Source organism: Dipodomys spectabilis, unplaced genomic scaffold (assembly GCF_019054845.1).
Source record: "Dipodomys spectabilis isolate Male_0828 unplaced genomic scaffold, ASM1905484v1 ptg000187l, whole genome shotgun sequence".
Taxonomy (NCBI): domain Eukaryota; kingdom Metazoa; phylum Chordata; class Mammalia; order Rodentia; family Heteromyidae; genus Dipodomys; species Dipodomys spectabilis.
In genome coordinates this window covers 816,711-827,254 of record NW_024870864.1, presented here as the reverse complement: position 1 = coordinate 827,254, position 10,544 = coordinate 816,711, and the positions used below count along the sequence as shown (strand labels likewise).

The 10,544-nt window shown below is 44.3% G+C and overlaps 1 protein-coding gene across 1 annotated transcript; it reads left to right on the top strand.

The window, feature by feature from the left end:
- Window positions 1-279: 279 nt before the first annotated feature.
- Window positions 280-3,551, top strand: LOC122121213 (putative speedy protein E7). Its single transcript, XM_042695354.1, has 7 exons — window positions 280-388; window positions 566-688; window positions 864-1,058; window positions 2,350-2,408; window positions 2,711-2,796; window positions 3,217-3,391; window positions 3,492-3,551. The coding sequence occupies exons 1-7, from the start codon at window positions 280-282 to the stop codon at window positions 3,549-3,551; spliced, it is 807 nt and encodes a 268-aa protein (XP_042551288.1).
- The last annotated feature ends 6,993 nt before the right edge of the window (window positions 3,552-10,544 follow it).

Sequence of the window (10,544 nt, the reverse complement as noted above, 5' to 3'; positions counted from 1 at the left end):
CCAGAAAAGACAAGGTTTCTTTGGAGCCCACATCAGATGGCTCAGAGACTGGCCCAAGACAGCACCCACCAAAGAAAAGCCAAAAAGTGTCATGGAAGGGAAGGAGGCAGATTTGCATGACCATTGGTCTGTTTGCCCTGGACTCTGGATGAAGAAGACAGACCACTATGGCTCCAACCTTGTCTTTCCTTCCCTCTACTCTCTCAAGTCAGGTTCTGCAGGGGCACAAGAGGCATCAGATTGAACCAGAAGGTCATGTCCTTGTTTACTTGTACGGCTATGGGAGACAGTGGACCAGAGAATTCGTTAGTCTCCATAGACACATCTTCTGGGGAAAATGATCCATGGAAAGAAACACCAGAGAGCAACCTTTGCCTGGCCAAGAAAGGTAAATATGTAACCATTTTCTCCCTTCTTTGAGGATAAGAGACAGAGGATGCTAGTCATCCTCATCCCTGCCCTCAGATGCCATAGGCAAATTCCCCAAGGTGAGTGAGAAGGGAGGAACTCGGCATTGTCCCATGGGTTCCTTCCTTGATCTCCTGGGGGTCTCCTCCCCTTGCAGCTTCCCAGAACAGCAGCCTGGCCTCCACTTCTGCTTCTTTAGCAGCTATCCCTGAGCAGAGAACCATGAGGAAGAGGGCCCAAAAGAAAGGGAAGCAGACGAAATTGGGAGACAAGGCAACAGGTATGTGTCCTCAGCATCTCTCAACTTCCTGGTCGCAGAAGGACAAGTTATTGCTGAATAGCCAGGTGTCAACTTGTCTGCCTGAGACAGGGTCAGTTGCCAGAAAAAGCCCAGGAGTTCCCTGGTGGGTCACATTACACATTTCCCAAATTGTTTATTTTTTTTTCTCCCACAGCTAACCAGGAGAGTTGCCTAGTGGCCTCCAAAGCTGCCTTTTCAGAAGCTGTCTCAGAGCTTCAGTTCTGGAGGAGAAAGGGACAGAAGAAAATATGGACTGTGGATCACATGGAGGGAATCAAACTCAGGATAAATAAGAAGAGAAGACCCAGTTACCGCCTTGAGGACCAAGAAGCATTCTACCGACTTCTCGGTGGGTTCTCTGAGCTGAGATTCTCTGAGGATTGGTTGAGGGTAGGAGAGGGGCGCTATAGCTCATATGTGCCCCCACAGTTCAAAGAAGTCCAGAAGACACAGATGCAGGGTGCCCCTGGTTTTGGGGTAGAGTGAAGTGTTTCCTTTATAAGCCAAGTTCCTGGAGGGAAGGAAAAAAGATTCATGGACAAAGAACCAAAGGTGCCTCCCTAACAAGCAGATTCGTTACTGACTCATACCAGTGGAGACATTGTAAGACTTTGCTGTCCTAATGCTCCAATACAAGAGACAGAAAACAAACACACATACAGAAATCAGTTGATCTCTGCTAGTAGTAACTGCATGGAAAAAGCAAGTCAGGTGGGGGTGCCTAGGGGCTGAGTAAACAAGGGTGAGAGCACTGTATGAAATCAAAGAGTTAGAGAAGGTCTGTCAGAGGTAATAATGCCAGGCCCAGAGGTAGCACTGGAGGTGGCAGGGTTAGAAACACAAAGATCACACTGTCCAACATATATTAGCCACATCAGCTTCTCTGTATCACCAGCTACCTTTCCCATGTTCAATAGCCATGTGTGGGTAATCATACTGAGGGCAATCATACTGAACAGAGATACAGAACATTTTCTTCATCACAGAAAGTTCTATTTGGACAATTCTCTCCTGAGGACCAGGTAGACTGGAAAAGACCTGCTGTACAAATCGTCATTGGCCTAGACAAAAGCCAAATAAAACAAACAGGACACTTAGGACTCAGATCCTCACTGGAAAATGGCATCTCTAGGGAACAGCTCTAGTCATAGAATGAATTGTGGAAAAGGGAAAGCTGGGTCATAACTTCAGGGAGTGTGCAGCCACAGGAAAAGCATGCCAGCGGGCTGGGGTGTTAACTTCTACCCATGCCCAGTCATCATACCTGCCAAGAAAGCTTGTATGACAAGATGCAATATCACAGAGACCTGAGGCCACATCCACGTTTGTGAGATGATGCAAATTTGCTAAATTTTGAGAACATGCTGAATGTCTTCAGTGAACAAACTTGTCCCATTCCATTACAACAATGGTGAGGACTGGATAATTTTATCAATAGCAGAATTCATATCCCATAGCTAAAACTGGTGTTGATGGAAAGGCTTTCTTGGTGGAGGTAGCTGCCTCTCTGTCATAGACCACTCACCAGGAGCAATTTAGATGTTCTCTCCCTCTGCTCCTCAGGAGAGGGGAAGCCACAGTCACACAGTTGTTTTCAGATGGGATCTAGGAGCCTTCACTGCTCTTTCCTTCCTTTGCAGAGGACCCTGTTATTCAGAGCTTCTTGGAAGCGGACATTTTCCTCAAAGTGTCTGACAAGGTACCTCCATAGCACCAGAGAAGGGGGCTGAGGAGTCCAGAGTTATGGTCCTCTAGGACCAGGCACAGAGGCCCATTTGTCCTGGGCTAAAAACCCTGGAGGGACCTGTAGAGGTTAGAGAAAGGAGGGTCAAGTTGCCCATTCCTACTGTCTGTCCCTGCTGACAAACAAGTACTCTCTGAAAGTCTTAACCTGAGAGTCTGCCATCATGGTCCTTTTAGACAGGGGAAGAAGCCATGCCCCACCCAGTCACTCCCATTGTCCACTGCTGGCAACTCCTCAGCAGCTCTCTGTTTGCACAGTACTTGTTGTCCATGGTGGTGGAGTACTTTGGCCGTGTCGGGTTGCCTGGACATCTCTACAACAGGATTCATTTCTTTCTGGCCCTGTGAGTACCTCCCCCAGGGACTAGCTCTCTATCTGCCAAATCTCACACTGTAGGCTTCCATCACCCAATCAGGGCAGCTGGCCATTCCCATGCGCTGAGTGGTTGTCCCTCTCTGCCACAGTGCAGATGAGACCCTCGGGGACCATGGGGTGGTAGGAGAAATAAAAAGACCCCAAGATGCTGAAAGTAATCAGGAAACACAGCTAGCTACACAGACACCAACCTGTCTGAGGGAGGAAGCCCTCAGGAGACAACAGGAATTCTCTTCTGGCCTATGCACAGTTCAGGCCCTGTAAGCCTAGTACAGAGCATGCCCTGGGGCCCCTATAAGACCTGGTAGAGACTTCCCCAGACCATCACTACATATGACTCATGCTTCTCGCTTGAGGCTGGCATGCTTCTCCCCTCTCCTTGTGACAGCTACATTGCCTCTGACATGGAGGAAGACAACCCCACATCCAAGCGGAGCATCTTCCAGTTCCTGCTGGGCAAAGAGCACTGGCCAGACCTCTACAAGGAGTTCCTAAAACTGAAGGTGGAGTTCTTTCATGCCATGGATCACCGAGCCTGGGTCAATGCAGAACTGTGTGAGGAGGTCCGTTGGCGACAACAGCCAGGGAAGGATGGGAACACTAAAGATGATAGGCCCGGGGCCTGGGCCTATCCTCCATGAGTCACCTCTGTTTCCTTTACAGATCCAGGCCCAGAATCCAAATCACTGGGTCTGGAGCCGGGTGCGCCAGTGCACCCCTTAAAGTTCCCAGGGCCTGGGAATGACCATCAGGGCTATGGAGGGGTCCAGGTGAGCATGATTCTAGCCAGGCCCATCCTGTGTGTCTCAGAAGCTACCACCTGGACTGGTAGGCACGGGAGAAAGCTTTGCTGCATTTTCTTGGAGTTTCTTCAGGAACAGGAGCATAGTATGGGGTCTGAGTATTCCTTTGGTAAAGAAATGTTTCTATCAAAATTCTCCAGCTGAATTTTTGTTGTGATCATGTCGTCTGTAACACAAGCTCCCAAGTTATAGGTCTTTGGTGTTTTTTGTTTCAAGGAAATTCTTGCTTTTTTAAGGGAACATCATTGCAGGATTTTGAGCTAAGTAGACAATTTTAAAAATATATAGATGAAAAACACTAACCAATTTTTTAAGAAAAAGGACTATTACCATGAAGCTTTTAGGAGTAAAAAAAATTAATTCCAATATTTGCTCCCACGGGAAGTAAGTTCAATGGAGCTGGGTCAGATCTTTCAAGGGTAGAAATAAGTCCCAAAGTTTTCTGGTCTCCAAAATAAATGAGATTCTATGTTGGGTCTTTTATCATGCAAAAGACATGATTTAACATGGTTTAACCATATTTCTTCCCTTAAGAGTGTCCATGTCAGGTTCATTGTTTTGTTTCAAATATTCTTCAAATTTTGTGTGTGTGACTTTAAGGTGAATTCCATGGTTTCTTCATTTTTTGGTGTGACATTTTAAGGTGACTTTCATCAAGAGAAATACTTTTAGTTTTCCAGTCCCTTATGAATCCTTTACCTGTCTTGATTTTAGTATTTTACAATATCGAGTGTCCTGAAAGGATATGCTGATTTTCTGACTGAATCCACATTTTAAATGAAATCTTTCTCTATTCATAAAAAAAGAAAAATGAAATTCCCAGAAACAAAAAGGAACAAGAAGCCAGGCTCACGCCTGTAATCCTAGCTACTCAGAAGGCTGAGATCTGAGGACCTCAGTTCAAAGCCATCCAGGGCAGGAAAATCGGAGACTCTTAATCTCATATTAACAATAAGAAAACTGGAAGTGGCACTGTGGCTCAAGTGGTAGAGGGTAGAGTACTTGCCTTGAGCTAAAGAGCTCAAGGACAGTACCCAGGCCCAGAGTTCATACCCCACGACCACCAAAAAAAAAAAAAGAACAAAAAAGAATGAGAACATACAAAATTGAGGAAAAAAAAAACATAATAGGTGATATATTCATAAAGAATATTCATCTTCATCGGATTATATCACACTCCAATATATGCTTTCTTTGGCTTGAATTTCATTTTATACATATACTTGAAGGTGGGAAGAGACCTCTCATAAGAAATGCCTAAGAGGGCTGGGAAGGTGGATCAGTGGTAGAGTGTTTGCCTTGCATGCATAAGGCCCTGGGTTCGATTCCTCAGCAGCACATAAGCAAAAAGAAAAAAGCCGCTGGGCTGGGAAGGTGGCTCAGTGGTAGAGCACTTGCCTTGCATGCCTGAGGCCCTGGGTTCGATTCCCAGCACCACATAAGCAAAAAGAAAAAAGCCGGAAGTGGCACTGTGGCTCAAGTGGTAGAGCGCTAGCCTTGAGCTGAAGAGCTGAGGGACAGCGCCCAGGCCCAGAGTTCAGGCCCCACGACCGGACCCCCCGCCCCCCCAAAATAAGAAATGCCTAAGAAACTCTGGGCAGATGGTTGGATTGGAACAATCTTGTGAACATTCTGCTGTACCATAGGGTAAGGCAGAGCCTATTCTGACTCTGAGAAAAAGAAAAGTGGAGCCGAAAGCTAGTGGCTCACACCTGTAATCCTAGCTACTCAGGAGGCTGAGATTTGAGGATAGCCCTTTGAAGCCAGCCTGGGTAGGTCCCCATGAGACTCTTATTTCCAATTAACCAATCAATAACCAGAAGTGGAGCTGTATTCAAAATGGTAGAGCAAAAAAGCTCAGGAACAGCACCGAGGCCCTGAGTTCAAGCCCCACAACTGACAAAAACAAACAAAAAGTAGTGAGAGGAAAGCAGGAAGAGTGTGCTCTTAGATAATCAAGTTCATCACAAGGGTATACTAGTCTGTAGGCTTTTTATTAGAGGGCCAAGACAAGCCATGGCCAGGGTCTCTCTTAGGTCTCATTGCTCAGAGCAGTGAGGGGTAACCATGATTCTCCTGAGCATCTTTCCATCACACATTCTGTGTTGTGATGCGTAAGAGTTCACTTCCACTCAGTACTGATCCCTCTTTCTCTCTTGTAGCTCTTATCCACCCTCCATAACATAGATGTTGCCCTGACCCTCTACAAAGAAATGGCTGCCTGTCCCTAGGCTGCCTTCAGCTGCCAAGTGGCACCATCCAGCCCCCAGTTTTCCTCAGGTCTTCAAAGATAAGAGGGTCCAGAGAGGGCATGGACCACAGTAGCATGCCACTGAAAAGCAAATGCAGCCAAAAAAATCAGTCTTGTCTTAGAGTGGGTGCCCACCATTAAGGGACACTGACTGCCATATATCCTGGTGAAGGGTTCCACAGTAACTTGAAAAGGGGGAGTCTCAACAAGAATCTAAGAACAAGGATACAAAGTCCAGCAAGAGTCCTGGACTGCTAAATAAGATACAAAGTAAGGAACCAAATCAGTCACTGAAAGGTGGCAAGAAGAGGAGACAAGATAGGAAAGAAAGAAATGAGGACAAGGAAAAGAGTCCTTCATGAAAAGAGTCCACAACACAATGTCTCAGAAAAAGCTCTATTCAGAGGCTGTACTTGCAAAATCTCTACTACATGATCTAATGAGGCCCCATCTCACAAGGAGAAAGGGAGGAGTGAATACAGTGATGTACAGATGTAAAACTACACACCATAGTGCGCATAAGAAGCAAGAGATCTTATACAATCACTCTGATGATTCAAAGACAACCTAGCTTGAAAACTCAGAGGATGAAGGAGAGAGATGGGAGCAACTCATAACGGGGAGGGTCCCAGGCCACCACCAAGATTGGAAACAACAGTGAAAGCTGACATACAAAAGGGAGCCAAAGACAACACAAATACAAGCATCCCGAATGCCAAAAGTAATGCCCAACTGATTTTTAAAGAGGAAAAAAAAAAACAGGTCAAATAAAAACATTTAACACATGAAAATTAGACATAACTGTTATAGTACTTGTATTAATCTATACTCATATACTCATAAAATCTTTCAATCTGACTCAAAGCCAAATCAAACTGTATACCATTTATGAGAGTTTATACTCAAGTAATTAAGACATTCCAAACACAGGTTTGAGAAAAGGGAAGGTATGTCAAGTAAACATTCCCAAGTGAGTCAAAGTAGTAGATCTGGATACCAAGGGAAGGGACACTGAGGCTCAACATCCTTCAGAGACCAGGAAGGACATGCCAATGGGGACAAGGAATTCTGAACATCTAGGCCCCTGGACACTGAGAGGACTGCCGGGTGTTATAGGCAATCACAAGGCCTGGTCCCCTGATGCTTAATTTGCTTAATGTTTAGGTTCTATAGCTTCCTGCACTGTCATTATTTTAGCTAAGAAGTTTATTATAGCATTTCCTATTAGAGAAAATACTGTGGCCAAACTGTCTAGCTCCTTGTTTTTTCCCATCCATTTTACCAGGGACCTCATGGCCAACTACAGGATGAACATCCCTAGTCTAAATCTATTGTGTTCTCTTTCCCCATCCTCTTTGGGATTCCTTATGCCATCTTCATAGCTACAATACATTTCAATATTACTCACTTTCTAAAAGCTGAAGTGCTCCAAAATGCAATACTTTTGAGGTCACCCATGACACCATTAATGAAAATTTTGTAACTGAATTCATGGTAGGTCACAGTTAAATACACAATTCACTAAAACTTTTGTATAAAATTATCTCAAAGTCCCACCAAGTAATGGTAAGTCCCAGAGTTGGTTCAAAAAGGATCATCTGCCATCTGCTAGGCACCGGAGGCTCACGCCTGTACTACTAGCTACTCAGGAGGCTGAGATCTGAGGATCCCAGTTCAAAGCCAGCCTGGGCAGGAAAGTCCGTGAGACTCTTATCTCCAATAAACCACTCAGAAAACTGGAAGTGGTGCTGTGGCTCAAGTGGTAGAGCACTCACCTTGAGCTGAAGAGCTGAGAGGCAGAGTTCAAGCCCTAAAAGTGACTTAAAAAAAAAAGGATCATCTAGCCAGGCACTGGTGGCTCCCGCCTATAATCCTAGCTTCTGAGAATCACAGTTCAAAGCCAGCCCAGGCAGGAAAGTCCAACTAATAACCAGAAAACCAGAAGTGGCGCTGTGGCTCAAATGATAGAGCACTTGCCTTGACCTGAAGAGCAATCAGGGACAATGCCTATGCCCAGAGTTCAAGCTCCACAAAAAAAAGAATCATCCCTGATGGGAAATATGTCCATTCTTGCCCCTGAAACTTTTAGATGTATTGAGCGATTACATCCTGTAAGGCATATCAGGGTTTGTTCAAAAATTTGAGCACAAATGGTATTGCTACAGATGCTGATGGAGGGAGCAAAGTTACGAGAAGCCTTTGCAAAGCTGCAGAAATTCAGAAGTGAAGACACCTGTTGCAGCTGATTTTTTAGGGCTTCCTGCAGTAAGGAGTACATGGTCTATGTCAGCTGTTTGGGCCTTGAACAGGCATCTGCCTCCGCCGGACTCTGATCTGGAAGCACAGGGGAATCAGCCCAAGGCTAAGAACAGGAAGTGACAAAGATGCCAAACTGACATTCAGCCTAGACATCAGGTGCAGTGAGATGACATACAAATGAATGAGTACCACAGAGGCCAAGTTTGAAGTGCTGTCACCTGAGACAGCACTCATGCCCTGTTCTGGGGATGTGCAAAATTTGTATGGGATTGAAGAGTGTCTGAGTGTACCTAGATCTGGAGGGATAGGGAGGCTACAGCTCAGCAGGAGAATTATGATGGATTTGCTAATCAACTACAATTTACCTACAATCTTCCTGGATGATGAAACTCTGTCTTAACTTCTAAAATGGTACAATTTCTTTATGGTGTTGAGGCTTGAACTCAAAATCTTACATGTGCTAGACAAGTGCTCTACCACCAACTGCATTCCTACCACTCAAATACACTTGATAAGTAAAAGATACAAGAATGAATACAATAGATAAGTGAAAAAATGCTGAGCATTAACTTCTGTCCCTATGTTGGGTTCCATTAATGATATGACCATCACATCATGATCTAGCATGCCTGAGATCTTAACACATTTTGATCCACAACACTCATAGAGATGGGGTGGGGTGGGGGGCACCAGGAGCTACAGACAAATGAACATACTTTTCACCTAAATACTGGAGTAAAAACAGTAGAGTCAATGTCACATTATGATTTATCAAGTAAAATAAGAAACACTTTTTGCTGAAAAGTATTTTTTTTCCCTGGTACTAGGGTTTAAACTCCGGCTCTCAGCTTGTAGTAACTGACTTGCACTGCTAACACTCTACCACTTGACATTCTACCACTACCCTCAACCTGACTTTTTGTTGGTTACTTTGGAGATGGAGTCTCATTGAGTTTTTCTGCCTAGGCTGGTGTCAAACCCTAATACTCTAGATTTTAGTCTCCTGAAGGGATGAGCCACCAGTGCTTGGTTGAAAGTTTTTTAAGCCTGAGTGTCCCTTCCCTTAGCAATACACAAATTAATCCAGTGAACCTAATTCCAAGAAGTTACAGAAAGGCATTTGTATGTGCAAATTGTACAGAGGGACTAGGAGATGTAGCTCAGTGGTATAGTACTTGCCTAGCATGTGCAAGGCTCTGGGTTCTTTCTCCAGTACCATACAGAAGAAAAAAACAGATGCACAAGAAAGAAAGTTATTTTGCCTTAGGCCAAGCTCAAGTTGAAGATACAACACTGTAGGCAAGGACTCCAACCTGGTGAGGTTGTGATGGAATAATGAAACTAGGATGGTATAGACTGCTTCCAATCCCTTGTCTGGAGGATAACCACAGTTGTCCATGGTCACTGGGAAAAAATAATTAGAACATCCATATGCAGACATAAATAAACAGCACAGTGCATGTTCCTGTACTATTTATGTCTGCCCATGGATGAAACAGTATTTCTACCCAGGCAATTTTTGGTAAGCAGGAACCATGCTGAGAACTTGTCTCTCCCATTTAATGGGCATGTAAAATGAAGCAACTTCACTCTAGCCAGAAGCACTGTACTCCTTCTGAACCAATACTTCACTGCCAGAAGCCTTTCTCTAGCTCTTTCCTGGCCACAGCTTTGAGAAGCTTGAACATTCTGGATGTGAGAGCTACACCACTAAGGTTTTATTTTTTTTTCAACAATGGAGAGAATATTTTTTTCAAATTCTTTATTGTGATTAAGTGATTACATAAATTTCCCAAATTTCACAGTAGTGTGGGATAGTGATGCTTAAAGACACAAACACATTCTAACTTTCATGGAGCAAATTGTCTATCATGGTCTATAACATGAGTTCTATGAGCTTTGACAATAGTGTTATTTCTTCCACATCGGGTGATATGTATTTTTTTCACTTTGCATAGTGTCAGCTGTTCCCTCTTTCCCACTCGTTCCCTCTCTCCCATCGCTGCCATTGAGTTGCTTAGTTTATTTTGATCAATGTCCAGTGCATCTGATGGGTCCCACTGTTGTATGTTTTTCCCTGATTCCCTCTAGTTCTGTGTCCTCCTCCTGGTTTCCCTCCGGTGTGCACATATATGCCATATATGTGATCCGCAGCATGGGGTTATTTAGTAGTGATTCAACCAAATGAGTGGAGGTCCTTTGTTTTTAAGTCTTGTTAACTTTGTCGTATCACCTTTTGTTTTGGATTTAACATCCATTTATCAGGGAGACCATGTACCATTTGTCTCTTTGCTCTTGGCTTACCTTGCTCAACATGATTTCTTCTAGCTCCATCCATTTCCCTGCAAATGCCATTATTTTGTCCTTTCTAATGGCTGCATAATATTCCTTTGTGTATAGATA

Coding starts and splice junctions, on each gene's coding strand:
- LOC122121213 (XM_042695354.1), top strand. CDS start 280: ATGGGAGACAGTGGACCAGAGAATTCGTTAGTCTCCATAGACACATCT. Junction 689..863: donor ATTGGGAGACAAGGCAACAG/GTATGTGTCCTC, acceptor TTTCTCCCACAG/CTAACCAGGAGAGTTGCCTA. Junction 2,409..2,710: donor TCCTCAAAGTGTCTGACAAG/GTACCTCCATAG, acceptor CTGTTTGCACAG/TACTTGTTGTCCATGGTGGT.